We start from the raw sequence: 17,168 nt of genomic DNA on the forward strand, positions 1-17,168 counted from the left end.
GCGACCCCCAGCGGGCCGATTATCGGTGGGCCCCAGCGAGTGTCGGCGGGCCCCAAAGTCGGGGCGGAGGTCGGCTGTGTTCTGCGCATGCGCCCCCGGCCACCAGAATCATGCCGGACGAGGGGTGGTGCCGGATAAGGGAGTCCCGGCTAAGGGAGGTCCAACCTGTATTACCCTTGTGTCTGCATAATTTGATGTCCATGTAAACATGAACATTGTCTGCCAAGATTTTATTTCAACTAATTTTGGGAACAAATACTTAATAGGGCAAAATAAAGAACATGTTGCTTTAAAATTGGAGAGAATTCTGACTTTGTTTGTGACAGACAATTTCTAACATGCCCTTTCATCCTTTTTGAGATGTCTGCGCTCCTCAAATTCTGCCCTCGTGAGCATCCCTGATGTTAATCGCTCAACCATTGGTAGCCATGCCTTCTGTTGCCTGGGCCCTAAGCTCTGGAATTCCCTGCCTAAACCTCTTCACCTCTCTACCTCTTTCCTCCTTCAAGACGCTCCTTAAAACTTATCTTTTTGACCAAGCTTTTGGTCACCTGCGCTAATTTCCACTTACACGGCTCAGTGTCAAATTTTTTATCTCATAATACTCCTGTGAAGCTCCTTGGGACATTTCACTATGTTAAAGACGCTGTATAAATACAAGTTGTTGTTATTTTTGTGATTATCTTAAATTTGAACCCACTCATTACCAACATTACCAACCAGTGTAAAAATAATTATCACTATATTTACCTCATTATAACCTATTTACCTCATTATAACCCTTCATGATTTTGAAGACCTCTGTCAGGATATCTTCGTGACTTTTATCAGCTCCAGTGAAAAATGCCCCAATTTCTCAAGTCATTCCTCATTCCTAGTAACATCCCAGTGAATCTATGCTGCACCTTTTCCATTGCTTTTACATCCTTCCTATGGTGGAACACCCATTTCTTGTCCTGATGATATCAGCAATCACCTTTCAAGTGAGAATGTTCAAAAAAATGTTAACAGTTATGTTAGTGTTGGGAGTTTATCATGATGGTGAGACTCTTTCTTTGATATGCTACTCAGTGTACCTTTCAGTTGATATTCTGTATAGTATGAGCACTCTCAATTTGAGATGATGGAATGTAGTATCTTTCTCATTTCAGGCAACTTTGGAGATCGTTACTTTGGAACGGATGCCCCCACTGACAGGTGTGAAGATGATGACTGTGCAGCTTTGTGATACACATTTTTATTTCAGCACTATTGGGCATTAGGGACCTTCATAGATCTCTGGGTAAACCGTATGAGCTTCGCACAATGTGTCAGGAATTCAGATACAGTGATCAGCTTATCCTATTTGCGGTCTGCATCCTTTCATCTTAATGGACAGAACATCATGTGGGTCTTGGACTGGAAGCACTAACTTCTGCATTGCACCGGAAGTGCTAACTCATAAAATTCCCCCTCCGACATCTCCTTTCTGTAGAGTAAACCATTGGCTTACTTCCTACCAAAAGTTCAACAGTTTGGTGGGTGCAGTACCTACTGTAGAGCTAACAGTATCCTGCAACAAACTAATAGTTTATATTCAAAATAACAGAATTTTTTAAAGGGAAACAATTACATTTTCTTGCGACTTTAGAAACAATGAAAACTTTTTTCAAAACTGTGGAAAATTCACATTTTTTATTACTTTTTTGATAATGTAAAAAATTTTAATTTAAGATAGATGAATGTAAAATTGCACACAAATATTTATGCCCTCTCTGGAGTATTCTATAATTGTTTAGAAACTTTACCTAGTATTCGCAACATAGAAAATGCCCCTGAGAGTTGAGTATCCTTGTCGCATTCAGTTTTATGTTGTGATAATGCCACCAAGTGCTTTTAATCTGCACGGTGGGATTTTTGAGATATTACCAGTACCATGATTATTGCATTACACTTGGAGGTTGTTCATGAGCACTTTAGAAGAAGATAAATTGTGCAATTTATCATTGCTAAGTCGCAAATTAGTGTAAATTTAAACACATTGTAAACCAATTAGTACCTGAGAAAATATTCACTGTAAAGGAATAGCTCCACGCTGATCCTGGCCTTTTTTGTGGTGAGTATTGGGAACACTGTGAATAACCTCATAATGCAATGGGAGATCACTGAACACTTTAGCATTGCTAGATCTTAGCATTAATACTTGTAATCTGAAGTTATGCTGTTAAGGACTACAGCCATTAAGATATGAAGATCTGATGTATTTTAAAATAAAAACCTTTATATTTTGATTTCTTTCCATCAAATCATTTTTTTAAAAGATGAAGGAGAAATTCGGCTGCTTAGCACGTCCCGTTAGCGCCTGTGCAAGGTTGCTAATGGGTGCTCATGCAGTAGCAGCACAGTGGAGCGAATCCCGTGCCGCACATCACATTCGCCGCCCCCGTAACGCCGGTGATAACTGTTAGCACACGGCACCTTTCACCATGCAGATTATGACATCAGCGAGCTTGCTGGGCACCCGACCTGAAAACTTACCGCACAGCGCTGACGGCGCCAGGGAGCGGAGGCGTGAACAAGCCGGCTGGCGAGGCGCTACTTAAACGGATGTGCCCCAGTACTTCCATTCCAAAGGTCATTTATATGTGCCAGAGACCACATGATGTATCTGCAGTCAGATAAATGCTGCGTATTCCCTGGAGTTTTGAGGAGCGTCAAAAGATTTGCATTTCACCCCACAGCATATCACCATTTTGCATACCCCGAATCATTGGGGGCCGGTGTGCAGACTCCAGTGATCCTCCCTTTTAATGACTGGAAGGCGCCTTTGCCAATGCTCACTCCCGATTACACAACACTTCATGTTCGTTATCACTTGGACCCTGACGCCACTCACCTATGCCATTAGTACCTGATTTAGCGCTCCCCAGCATTCTTTCAGTGCAGAGACTCAATTTCGCGGGCGTTGAGATTGATTAGTGCCTGGTGCTAATCTTACTACTTTTCAAAAGTTAGGCCCCAATCGGGGCAATATCGAACTTCTAGCCTAAAATGATTAATTCCTCACATTCTGAATCCCTGATCAGAGTGAGGCTATTGGAGAGACTGCGACCCAAATGTTCCACTTCAGCACCTCTGGTGCATATTGAGAACACTAATGAGCAAAATTGCACGTCACAAACTTCTTAATGTTCCAACCGTTAAATTACTGGTTGGAAAATCACAGCAGTTCCCAAATATGCGCTCTTGCCATGATCCAGTGGAACTGAAGTGTAAAATCCAGTGCAGTAAGTCACGTCACCACAGCGAGGAATGGAACTTGAAGGGCTAAGCGCTCGTGTAGATCGCAACAGCCTGTTTAATAAAAACTCAGAACTGGGTGTATGCGAACCACTGGTATGACGAAAGGTGTGTGTAAAAACAGCTCAGTGTAGAACAAATTCTTTTAAAAAATTGAGACAGTGGAGATTGTAAAAGAAGAAATGCTCCTTAAATTAAATTGGTCTGTTGTCTGCTGCTGTACTCACAAATAAGTACACTGAGTAGAACTATGAGTTGTTCCCCTGCTCTTGTCAACCGGCAGTGGGAGGATCAATTGGACAGGCATTACTTGTTTTCTGGATGGATTGACTTAAAAGTAATAAAATACTACAAACATTTGGTTGCCAGGTTGAACTAGTTGATCTATACATTCAGGGCTATATATAAAATATGCGGAAAAACACAGCTACAGCACAGTATCACCAGGTTGTATAGCATCACTCATTTTATGGTTTATTTGATGTCCTCAAATCAAAAGCACTTTTACACAATTCTTCAAAAAGCAACATTTTGAAGGAACTAATTCCCAGTTTGTTCTTGTGGTGTATGAAATGATACAATGAACTCCGTACTGTGAGCCAGTGACTAGGTGTAACCTGGTCAGTCTTTAATGGCTTCCAGAAGTGAAGATACAAAGGTGAAGTTCAGGTTATATACCGGGCCCAGCACGAGTGTACCTATGACCCTAGGACCTCCGACGGTAGTGCCCCCTGTTGGTGGGCAGACTTTATGTACATACATTACATCATTCTCCCCCTCCTCCCCCCCAGTTCTTGGCAGAAATCCATATTACAAGTTCAGACGGTCCGGAGCCCTTTGCTCCCCGGTTGACCGTCTCAGTACAATTCCAATGCTTTCTGAGTCTTTCATGACTTGGGGCTGGGCGTTGACCACAGTTGGTTCTTCTGATGGCTGGACGTGAGTTGGTTGGTCATCTAAGCTCGCAGAGTCTTCTTCCAACTGTTCCAGTTCGTCGGTGTGTCTTAGCTTGATTTGATCAATGTGTTTCCTGTCCATCTGCCCATTCTTGAGCTTAACCATATGCACCCAGTTACCATCCTTATCCGTAACATTGCCCGGGAGCCACTTGGACCCTTGACCATGGTTAAGTACATACACTTGGTCATTTACAGATATGTCGCATGACACTGCGGCGCTGTCGTGATACCATTGCTGGCGTTGATGTCGAGTTTTGACATGATCATTAAGGTCAAGATGGACTAGAGAGAGCCTGGTTTTGAGGCCTCTCCATCAATAGTTCCGCAGGCGGGACCCCGGTGAGCGTGTGTGGCCTTGTCCTGTAACTGAGCAGCACGTGTGACAGGCGTGGCTGCAAGGAACCGTGAGTTACGCATTTCAAGCTCTGCTTGATGGTTTGAACTGCCCGCTCCGCTTGACCATTGGACTCTGGTTTGAACGGGGCTGACCTCATGTGTTTTATGCCGTTGCATTTCATGAACTCTTGAAACTCCAGGCTCGTGAAACACGGTCCGTTGTCGCTGACAACGATGCCTGGCAGATCATGTGTGGCAAACATGGCTCTCAGGTTCTCAATGGTGGCAGTGGAAGTGCTGGATGACATGATCACATATTCTATCCATTTGGTGTATGCATCCACCACCACAAAAAATATTTTACCAAGGAAGGGGCCCGCAAAGTCGATGTGAATTCTAGACCATGGTTTGGATGGCCATGACCACAGACTGAGCGGAGCTTCCTTTGGGGCATTGCTTAACTGCATGCAAGTGTTGCACTGATGCACGCATGACTCTAAGTTCGAGTCAATGCCAGGCCACTAAACATGGGACCTGGCGATGGCCTTCATCATGACAATACCGGGATGTGTACTATGTAACTCCCGTACAAATCTCGCCCTGCCTTTCTTGGGCATTACAACATGATTACCCCATAGTAAACAGTCGGACTGGATGGAAAGCTCATCTTTGCGACGGCTGTACGGTTTGGTTTCATCACCCAATTCCTTGGGGATGGTCAACCAGTTCCCGTTGAGAACAAAATGTTTTACAACCGATAGGGTCAGATCCTGGCTGGTCTAGGTCTTAACTTGTTGAGCAGCGACAGGCAACCCTTCACTCTCAAAGGCATCCATGACCATGAGTAGCTCTGCGGGCATTGGCGTTTCCTCCTCCGGTGTGGCCAACGGTAACCGGCTCAATGCATCAGCGCAGTTGTCGGTGCCTGGTCTATGGCGAATGTCATAATCATAGGCAGATAATGCCAGTGCCCACCTCTGGATGCGGGACAATGCGTTGGTATTGATACCTTTATGTTCCGAGAACAACGATATAAGCGGCTTGTGATCGGCTTCCAGCTCGAAGCGAAGCCCAAACAGTTACTGGTGCATTTTTTTTACCCCATAAATACAAGCTAAAGCCTCTTTCTCTACCATGCCGCAGGCTCTTTCCGCCTTGGACAAGCTTCGAGATGCGTATGCAACTGGTTGTAGTTTGCCTGACTCATTGGCTTGTTGGAGTACGCAGCCGGCCCCATAGGACGACGCATCACGGGTCAAAACAAGACGCTTGCATGGGTCATATAGTACCAGTAACACAACAGATTTCTAGCCTTCTCAACAGCTCTGTCTTGAAGTTCACCCCACACTCAGTCGTCTCCTTTCCTGAGCAGCTTGTGCAAAGGCTCTAATACTGTGCTCAATTTGGGTAAGAAGTTACCGGAGTAGTTGAGAAGACCCAGGAACGAATGCAGCTCCGTCACATTTTGGGGCCTGGGAGCATTTTTGATGGCCTCTGTTTTCGCGTTTGTAGGCCTGATTCCGTCTGCAGCAATCTTTCGTCCAAGGAATTCGACCTCTGGTGCCATGAAAACGCACTTTGAACGATTCAGCCTGAGTCCCACTTTGTCCAAATGACGCAGAACCTCTTCCAGATTGTGCAGGTGTTCGGCGGTGTCACGACCTGTGACTAGTATGTTGTCTTGGAATACCACGGTCCTGGGGATGGATTTCAATAGGCTCTCCATGTTTTTTTGAAATATGGCTGCTGCCAAACGAATGCCAAAAGGGCACCTGTTGTAACTAAACGGTCCTTTGTGTGTGTTGATGCACATAAGTTTCTTTGATGATTCAACCAGTTTCTCATGTAGGCCAACGTTAGATCCAATTTGGTGAACGATTTTCCCCCAGCTAGCATTGCAAACAGGTCATCAGCTTCCGGGAGCGGGTACTCCTCTTGTTTTGAACCTCGGTTGATCGTGACCTTGTAGTCTCCACAAATCCTGACCGTGCCATCGCTCTTTAACGCCGGAACAATGGGGCTGGCCCATTCATTAAATTCAACCGGTGAGATGACCCCCTCGCGTTGTAGCCTGTCCAATTCGAGCTCGACCTTTTCTTTCATCATGTGCGGGACCACCCTGGCTTTGTGATGGATGGGCCTTGTGTCTGACCCGAGGTGAATCTGCACCATGGCTCCCTTGAAGCTGCCAATTCCCGGTTCAAACAGTGAGGGAAATTTGCTCAGCACTTGAGCACACAAATCATGATCCATTGATGACAAAGCTTTGATATCGTACAATTTCCATTTTATTTTCTCGAGCCAAGTCCTGCCGAATAACGATGGGCCGTTAGCCGGGATAATCCAAAACGGTAGATCATGAACCGCTCCCTCGTATGACACTCTTACTGCTGCACTACCGATCACTGGTATGAGCTCTTTTCTGTAGGGACGCATCATTGCATTTATCGGACTCAGTTTGGGTCTCTCTGCCTTGGTCTCCCACAGCTTTTCAAAAATCCTCTGGCTCATTATCGATTGACTCACACCCGTGTCTAATTCCATGGACACCGGCACGCCGTTTAATTTTACCTCCATCATTATCGGTTGGCTTTTTGTTAGTAATTTTACCTCCATCATTATCTGTTGGCTCTTTGTTAGGAATGCACGTACGCTATACACTTCCTCCTCAGAGCTTTCAAATGCCTCGGGCTGCATTGCCAGATCCACGCTGAATTGATCATCATCCACGTGGTGTGTCGCAGCTCGCTTGCTCTGCTGCGGACACCTCCGCTGAAGATGCCCCGTCTTCGCACACTCTCTGCATACGTACTGCCTGAAGCGGCACTGATGGGCTCGGTGATTGCCCCCACAACGCCAACACGAGCTCAGATTTGCGCCCGATGGTGGGCTTTGAGCGGCTCCCGTTCTCGCATACGCAGTCGAGTAGGCCCTCGATGGTGAACTTTGAGCGGCTCCTGTTCTCACATATGCAGTCGAGTAGGCCCTCGATGGCGAACTTTGAGTGGCTCCCGCAAAAGACAGAAAGGAGATGAGTAAAAGTGGAGGGCAGAGAAACCCAAGGCAAAAAACAAAAAGGACCACTGAATGTAAAGGGGCTTCAGGAGGGGTCAAAACTAAAAATCATGGTTTAAAAACTAGTATTAAAACACTCCACCTAAACGCACGCAGCATTCGAAATAAAGTAAATGAGTTGACGGCACAAATCATTACAAATGGGTATGATTTGGTGGCCATTACAGAAACGTGGTTGCCGGGTGGCCAAGACTGGGAATTAAACATACAGGGGTATCTGACAATTCGGAAAGATAGACAAGAAGGGAAAGGAGGTGGGGTAGCTCTGTTAATAAAGGATGATATCAGGGCAGTTGTGAGAGACGATATTGGCTCTAATGAACAAAATGTTGAATCATTGTGGATGAAGATTAAAGATAGTAAGAGGAAAAAGTCACTGGTGGGCGTAGTTTATAGGCCCCCAAATAATAACTTCATGGTGGGGCGGGCAATAATCAAGGGAATAATGGAGGCATGTGAAAAAGGAACGGCAGTAATCATGGGGGATTTTAACCTACATATCGATTGGTCAAATCAAATCACACGGGGTAGCCTGGAGGAAGAATTCATAGAATGCATACGGGATTGTTTCTTAGAACAGTATGTTACAGAACCTACAAGGGAGCAAGCTATCATAGATCTGGTCCTGTGTAATGAGACAGGAATAATAAACAATCTCCTAGTAAAAGATCCTCTCGGAATGAGTGATCACAGTATGGTTGAATTTGTAATACAGATTGAGGGTGAGGAAGTAGTGTCTCAAACGAGCGTACTATGTTTAAACAAAGGGGACTACAGTGGGATGAGGGCAGAGTTGGCTAAAGTAGACTGGCAACACAGACTAAACGGTGGCACAATTGAGGAACAGTGGAGGACTTTTAAAGAGCTCTTTCATAGTGCTCAACAAAAATATATTCCAATGAAAAAGAAGGGCAGTAAAAGAATGAATAACCAGCCGTGGATAACCAAGGAAATTAAGGAGAGTATCAAATTAAAAACCAATGCGTATAAGGTGGCCAAGGTTAGTGGGAAAATAGAAGATTGGGAAAATTTTAAACGACAGCAAAGAATGACTAAGAAAGCAATAAAGAAAGGAAAGATAGATTATGAAGGTAAACTTGCGCAAAACATAAAAACAGATAGTAAAAGCTTTTACAGATATATAAAACGGAAAAGAGTGACTAAAGTAAATGTTGGTCCCTTAGAAGATGAGAAGGGGGATTTAATAATGGGAAATGTGGAAATGGCTGAGACCTTAAACAATTATTTTGCTTCGGTCTTCACAGTGGAAGACACAAAAACCATGTTAGAAATTGCTGGTCACAGGAATGTGGGAAGGGAGGACCTGGAGACAATCACTATCACTAGGGGGGTAGTGCTGGACAGGCTAATGGGACTCAAGGTAGACAATTCCCCTGGTCCTGATGAAATGCATCCCAGGGTATTAAAAGAGATGGCGGAAGTTATAGCAGATGCATTCGTTATAATCTACCAAAATTCTCTGGACTCTGGGGAGGTACCAGCGGATTGGAAAGCAGCTAATGTAACGCCTCTGTTTAAAAAAAGGGGGCAGACAAAAGGCAGGTAACTATAGGCCGGTTAGTTTAACATCTGTAGTGGGGAAAATGCTTGAAACTATCATTAAGGAAGAAATAGCGGGACATCTAGATAGGAATAGTGCAATCAAGCAGACGCAGCATGGATTCATGAAGGGGAAATCATGTTTAACTAATTTACTGGAATTCTTTGAGGATATAACGAGCATGGTGGATAAAGGTGTACCGATGGATGTGGTATATTTAGATTTTCAAAAGGCATTCGATAAGGTGCCACACAAAAGGTTACTGCAGAAGATAAAGATACGCGGGGTCAGTGGAAATTTATTAGCATGGCTAGACAATTGGCTGGCTAACAGAAAGCAGAGAGTCGGGATAAATGGGTCCTTTTCGGGTTGGAAATCGGTGGTTAGTGGTGTGCCACAGGGATCGGTGCTGGGACCACAACTGTTTACAATATACATAGATGACCTGGAAGAGGAGATGGAGTGTAGTGTAACAAAATTTGCAGATGACACAAAGATTAGTGGGAAAGCGGGTTGTGTAGAGGACACATAGAGGCTGCAAAGAGATTTAGATAGGTTAAGTGAATGGGCTAAGGTTTGGCAGATGGAATACAATGTCGGAAAGTGTGAGGTCATCCACCTTGGGGAAAAAAAACAGAAAAAGGGAATATTATTTGAATGGGGAGAAATTACAACATGCTGCAGTGCAGAGGGACCTGGGGGTCCTTGTGCATGAATCCGAAAAAGTTAGTTTGCAGGTGAAGCAGGTAATCAGGAAGGCGAATGGAATGTTGGCCTTCATTGCGAGAGGGATGGAATACAAAAGCAAGGAGGTCCTGCTGCAACTGTATAGGGTATTGGTGAGGCCGCACCTGGAATACTGCGTGCAGTTTTGGTCACCTTACTTAAGGAAGGATATATTAGCTTTGGAGGGGGTACAGAGACGATTCACTAGGCTGATTCCGGAGATGAGGGGGTTACCTTATGATGATAGATTGAGTAGACTGGGTCTTTACTCGTTGGAGTTCAGAAGGATGAGGGTGATCTTACAGAAACATTTAAAATAATCAAAGGGATAGACAAGATAGAGGCGGAGAGGTTGTTTCCACTGGTCGGGGAGACTAGAACTAGGGGGCACAGCCTCAAAATATGGGGGAGCCAATTTAAAACCGAGTTGAGAAGGAATTTCTTCTCCCAGAGGGTTTTGAATCTGTGGAATTCTCTGCCCAAGGAAGCAGTTGAGGCTAGCTCATTGAATGTATTCAAGTCACAGATAGATAGATTTTGAACCAATAAGGGAATTAAGGGTTATGGGGAGCGAGCGGGTAAGTGGAGCTGAGTCCACGGCCAGATCAGCCATGATCTTGTTGAATGGCGGAGCAGGCTCGAGGGGCTAGATGGCCTACTCCTGTTCCTAATTCTTATTTTCTTATGTTCTTATGTTAACTCTTTGGTAGCGATCAGCTGTAGAATTGCACTGTGATCATTCACTGCTTCTTACCTTTAATTGCACAGTGACTTGATATCTTATTCTGCTGGTGGGGCTGTGGAATCAGGGTCCCCGGTGATAGGAGTTTAAAGTTGCATTGCTTAGTCAGTTTTATTTTTACCACTTGAAAACCAGTAATACTCAGCAGACTACTGCTAAGTCGCTCCTGCAACTATTGAGATTCTCAAATCCACATGGAGTTTCTAAAATGGAAAATGCGTTGAGTTTAATAAGAAGAGATTCATTTTTTTTTTCTGTGCTGCTTTATAGTTTAACTTGTATCTGGATTTTACAGGGGGAGGATGAGATCTGAAAATAAGTATAAAATTGTGTAGGTCAAACATTTCGGATTATTTCTGCAACCACACTGGGCAAGACCAGCTTTTTATTGTTTGCTGTGGGACAGACCAACTCCTACTTATCTTCTGTAAATATTTTGCTGCTGCTTAAATGATTTTGAATTTGGAAGTATTTTCCTTTCCTCCGTGGTTTCCCTGCGTCTCTCGATCTCCAGCTGAGCTTGGGCAGATACGTCCTGTCAGCCATTTAAGGATGTCACTGTTTGGCCACAAGAAAATGCACAGGAGCAGTCAAGGAAGACTCTTCCGATTTCTTTATCCTCCCTCCCTGTGGACTCCCATAGCCTCCAGTTGGCACATATCCCACGACAGTTTGGCTGGCAGCAGAGGCCAGTATGCAGGGTAATCTGAGCAAGAGGCCACTGTGTCCCACTCGTTGATGTGGAGCTTTAGAACTGGAAAGGTGTCCTCAGATGTGCTGGATGGATGAGCTGGGAGGGGTTGGATGGACTACTTCATCATCCCTATGTAGTCATGTCTGATACAGTGCCCACCCTCAACCATGTTTTCTTCTTAAAGTTAAACGAGGAATGGTAACTGGCTGCGGCATGTATTGTCAGTGAAAGCCCATTACTCTTAGATGTTTGTTGTAATTTTATAACTTCCCCCTGTGGAACCTACAAGATCAAAATCTCAAGTAGGGATGGGTTGACGAGGTGATACTGATGTGACGTTAATGAGAGGATGGCGGGACTGACATATCAAGAAAGACTGGATCAACTGGGCTTGTATTCACTGGAGTTCAGAAGAATGAGAGGGGATCTCATAGAAACGTTTAAAATTCTGACGGGTTTAGACAGGTTAGATGCAGGAAGAATGTTTCCAATGTTGGGGAAGTCCAGAACCAGGGGTCACAGTCTAAGGATAAGGGGTAAGCCATTTAGGACCGAGATGAGGAGAAACTTCTTCATCCAGAGAGTGGTGAACCTGTGGAATTCTCTACCATAGAAAGTTGTTGAGGCCAATTCACTAAATATATTCAAAAAGGAGTTAGATGTAGTCCTTACTACTAGGGGGATCAAGGGGTATGGCAAGAAAGCGTGAAGGGGGTACTGAAGTTGCATGTTCAGCCATGAACTCATTGAATGGCGGTGCAGGCTTGAAGGGCCGAATGGCCTACTCCTGCACCTATTTTCTCACATATGCAGTCGTGTAGGACCTCGATGGCGAACTTTGAGCTGCTCCTGGTCTTGCAAACGCAGTCGAGTAGGCCCTGCCATGTGTAACTCTGCCGGCTGTCAATGCAATTTTGTACACAGTACTTGCCGCGGAGTTCCTGTTTTGTCATCATATCTGCTTCGTGCTTTTCTGCGTGGACATACAAGCCTGGGCGATGATGACCTTGCTGAGGTCCGACGTCTCCGCAGCCAGCAGCTTACTTAAGATCGCCTCGTGGTTGACCCCGATCACGAAAAAGTCACGCAGCATGTCTTCCAACACAGGCCCAAATTTGCAAGGCCCTGCAAGATGTATCAGGTCGGCAACAAATGCCGCTATGTCCTGGCCTTCTGGATGAAAGTGTGTATAGAAGCGATATCTGGATATGAGGATTCCTTCCGTGGGTTTATGGTGTTCCAGAACTAGAGCACACAGTTCTTTGTAATCCTTTTCTGTAGGAAGAGTGAGTGAGAGCAGATTCTTGATGAGCGCACAGATTGTGGGGCCACAGACGGTGAGAAGAACTGCCCTATGCTTCTCTGCATCCTTGTCTTTGTTTAGGTCATTTGCCACAAAATGCTGGTCAAGGCGATCCGTGAAATCTCCCCAATCCTCTCCTGCATTGAATCTCTTGAGAATTCCAACAGTACTCAATGTGCTGTGCTCGCCATACTTTTGCGTGGGTTCATATTTGCCTCGTCGCCAGTTGTGGTGTATGAAATGATACAATGAACTCCGTACTGTGAGCCAGTGACTTGGTGTAACCTGGTCAGTCTTTAATGGCTTTCAGAAGTGAAAATACAAAGGTGACGTTCAAGTTATATACTGGGCCCAGCACGAGTGTACCTATGACCCTAGGACCTCCGACAGTAGTGCCCCCTGTTGGTGGGCAGACCTTATGTGCATATATTACAGTTCTTGACTTAAGTCTATAGTGATAGAACCATTCCTGTCATATATAGGACACATTATATACAGTCATAATCTGTGCATATCTTGGGAGTGCGCGTACATTCATCATAATAGCAAAACCGAGCATTATGGTTTTAGGAAGCACATTATTTATGTAACTACTACTGTGATGTCAAACACTAACCTAATTTTTTTTTCAATGATCAGCTGACAATTATCTAAAACATACCCATTGTAACAGTCCATGAGAAAATATCATGGGGTTGAAATTGATTTAATTGGAAAAGAAAATCAGACGGGGTGTAAAACGAGCTGTCAATTTGCTATTGCCTGTTTTACATTGCAGTGGCGGCAAAGACCAATTTCACCCCATGAGTGGCACATACTTGCTCTTCTGCAAGATGATGACTATTTTCTGTTTTTCAGCCAGACACTGTCCAGTGATGAGGCGGTTTGAGATGTTAGGTGGAGCTGGTGTCGAGATTGGTTGAGTGTTTTGCACGTCACCAACTCACAAGCACAAATTCGATCCTTGTTTCACGCAATGTTCACAAAAGAAAGTTATTGACATTTTAAAAGCAAACAACTTAGCCAGATACCTAGAATTGATTTCACCCTAGTGCAGCAATATCTATCCGTTAAACAATGCACAGTCCCTGCTTTAGATCAATCTTTTATTTAGTTAGCAAAGCTTTAAACTACCTCAATTAGTTGTCAAACTCATGTGGTTATACTTGCTATGTGGCTACAAACTGCTATTCTACTGCCGTTTATAGTGAAACAATGTTTGTACTGAAAATGCCGACTGCAATTCAAAGAAAACTATGTAAAATTATTGTATAATTACTGAATGCAACACATTGTATCTAATGAATTTAAAGAATCAGTCATTAAAGGACATAGATTGTCATTCCGAACAAGAGAATTCTACTTTTTGGGGGCAATAGACAGCCTAATAAACCTCTGGAGTATAAACATAAATGCAGTGCAGTAATTTCCTTACAAGGCATACCTCAAATGGCAAAGATAAGTTATAAATATATTGTGTGTTTTAATCATAGTCTCAGGGTGCTTTACTGCAAAGGGACTATCCAGTTCAACAGTGGAAAGTTCAGCGATATTTTAATATGCAGAAACATTAGCATTGTGCCTGCGGTTTAACTTCTAGAATATTTAATGAATGTTTAACTGATAAATGACAGTAATTGAATTATGTATATTTGTAAGTTATAAGATTGTACTGTTGGTTATATAACATGGGAGCGAAATGGCATCCAATGTGTGCGCACACATTTCTGTCGTGAATCTCTCCAGACACCATCTTAGTCGGTGCTTTAGAGTGCGCACACAAAGTAGGACAAGCTGCTAAAAGAGGGAGGAGGTCGGGGAGAAGGGCTCTTAGCAGGAGGCCATATCCACCCAGGGTGTTCAGGGAGCAATTCTCCTATCTGAATCTCAGCGAGGAACAATGTGTGAGATGTCTGCGCTTCAGTACGGACATCCTCATTGAAATCTGCCATCTACTGCAGCCACAACTGCACGCTCAGAGTAGGGCGAGGATCACATTGCCAGTGGCTGTGAATTTGAGTGTGGTGATGAACTTTTATGCATCTGGCAGCTTTCAGGCTGGAGCTGGAGATATTTGCAACATCTCGCGGTTTGCCGTCCACTTTTGGATAAGGGAGGTCACTGAACTTCTCTAGTCCAAGAGAGCTGAATATATTTTATTCTCTCTTGTCAGAGACCGCTTGGCCACAATCCAAAAAATAAAAGCCACCGCAAAATAAACATTTCAAACCAAATTTACAAATGAAATCATGCCATATTGTATACAAACGTAAACTAATCACCCCTGTGCATTCCCTTAGTGCTTGTCTTCCATGTGTCTTTGCCTGTCCTAGTGCTCCTGCGCAGTGCCACCCCAGTGGCTGCAGCATGGCTGGAGAATGACCTCGAGCAGCTCTGGGTCTAGAAAGCCTCACTTCGGGCTGCACCATCTCAGCGTGGGCAGCAGCAGTCTGGGCTGGCTGGCTGACAAGCAACAGGAAGGGCACTAGCGGAGTTGCAGGGATGGGAGGGCGAATGCTGTCATCCTAAGAGAAGGTAAGAGGTTTGTGCTCCATGGAGCCAGTGCCACTCCCCAGGGGCAGCACCTCAGCAATCCTAGTAATCTGTTGGAGGACAAATTGCTGGGCTGCTATGACACCCAACAAGCACCTTTGAACACGGTAATCCACAGCCATGCTGGCAGCAGTCTGAGCTTGCATGACACAGTCTGACCTTCCACTGCACACTCAGACACTTCATGTAGTTGTGCCTGTATGCACATAATGAACAGAGTCAAATGTTGCGCATGCCTGCTGCTTGTGTTGTGTTGCAATGGAAGTTGTGACATCGGCTATCAGATGTTGCATTGTGGTTGGCTCCACAAGTATCTGAACGTAATTGGCCACAAATTCCATGCTGAAAAGGCTGGGCTTCAAGCTCTGCACAAAGCCCTGTGTCAAGTTGGTGCAGGACTCCTCTATGCTCCTTGACATTGAACACAGGCTTTCTGGCAAGCTTCCCAATGCACCAAGCATTTGATTGTGCATACGCATCAATCTTCTTCTGTAGGTTGCCTCATTGAAGTGCTCATCTGAGTCCTCTGCAATGGAACCCACGTGCAACCTCGCCCTCCGGCAAGATGGCACCTACACTATCCTTGCTGCCTGCCCTGATTGCTGCACACTCATGCCCGTTGTCTCACCACGTGCAGATCCCACCTCTAATCTATCCTTTACAATACACACATTGTCAGTACCTGAGCTGGTGGCTGCTAGTGTGAAATCAAGTGATGGCGCTGTGCCTTCATCATTGCTCTTGGTGTTCCTCCACTGCCTGGCCAGGTTGCATCACTTGGGTATCTGAGCGGTGGGGAGGGGGGGGGGGGAAGTAAGAAGTGCAAGTTTAACACCATCTTGCAAATCAGAAGAGATTGTGGGATGAGGGAGAAATGGAATGTGAGAAGGAAGATTAGGTATGATGCTACTGTCATCTTTGATGGTTTCAGACCTCCTACTGGCCACGACCTCAGCATTGGCTGCTCCAATGATGGTGAGCACTGTCTCCTCCATGGGAGTAAGGACATGAAGTCGCACCTGTCACCCTCCGGTTAGCTCCTGCTGTCTCCGGTTATGCACCACATTGTCCTGCAAGAGAGAGGGAGGTGTGTCAGTAAGTGTCATGCAATCTGTTTGTAGCTGTCATGGTAGAATAGCTGGCAGTGTGTGCAAGCTGTGTGATGTGGGTGTGAGGCTTGCAGCAGTGCTAAGTGTGTGAGGGTGCGATGAAACTGTGAATGTTAGGTATGCATCCTGATTGACGAGATTGTTGGTGGGTGAGTGATGGGGATGTGGTGAAGTGAGCAGTGGCTGAGGCTAGTGGTGCAGTTGGTGGGATATGGCATTTGAAGATACATTCACTGGCCTTGACCATTCATGTGAGGTCGTTGAACATCTTGCGGCACTGCATCCAGGTCCTCGAGCTTTGACTCCTGGCTTTGACCTCTACGGCTTTGTGTTCCTGTAATGTATATTATGACTTGAAAGACTTGTTACTGTAAGCTCACTCAGGTGCAAACCTGGTTCAACTGTATTCGCGCCCAAAGTGCGCACATGACATGGTACTTGCCCTTACATACCAGGGTCTGTGCACACGCATGCAGCCCAATGACCTCCGACAGTGGCGCCCCTGGTGTCTAGTGACCCCAAGCATCAATACATAATAACATTCCCCTTCAAGATCTTAGTATCAGTCTCTTTACAAATTAAGACAGTCTGGGGCTTTCCGTACACGAGTTGATCGTCTCAGTTCAACTCCAGTTCTGGGGGAGCATTCTGAGTCAGTTATGACTGGAGGCTGAGTAACCGATCTGATGGGAGTGGTAATGACCCTATCAGAGACTGAAAGTCCAGATTCAGTAATGACAGCAGAGTCTTCTGATGAATGAACATTGGTTGGTTGGTCATCTTCCTCAACCGGTTCGGGTTCATCCGTGTGCCACAGTTTTATCTGATCAA

The 17,168-nt window shown here is 45.0% G+C and overlaps 1 protein-coding gene across 5 annotated transcripts in view; it reads left to right on the forward strand.

The window, feature by feature from the left end:
* Positions 1-17,168, forward strand: part of LOC139277046 (uridine-cytidine kinase-like 1) — a 168,954-nt gene that overhangs the window by 139,862 nt on the left and 11,924 nt on the right. For 4 of the 5 annotated variants that reach the window (XM_070895054.1, XM_070895057.1, XM_070895058.1 and 1 more), the window contains one exon: positions 1,152-2,270. In XM_070895054.1, the coding sequence (XP_070751155.1) occupies positions 1,152-1,228 (77 nt within the window). In that variant the 3' untranslated portion in view covers positions 1,229-2,270. Of the gene's footprint in view, positions 1-1,151; positions 2,271-17,168 lie in introns of those variants that run through there. The other variant, XM_070895056.1, reaches the window with a different exon arrangement.

This window comes from Pristiophorus japonicus, chromosome 12 (assembly GCF_044704955.1).
Source record: "Pristiophorus japonicus isolate sPriJap1 chromosome 12, sPriJap1.hap1, whole genome shotgun sequence".
Taxonomy (NCBI): Eukaryota; Metazoa; Chordata; class Chondrichthyes; family Pristiophoridae; genus Pristiophorus; species Pristiophorus japonicus.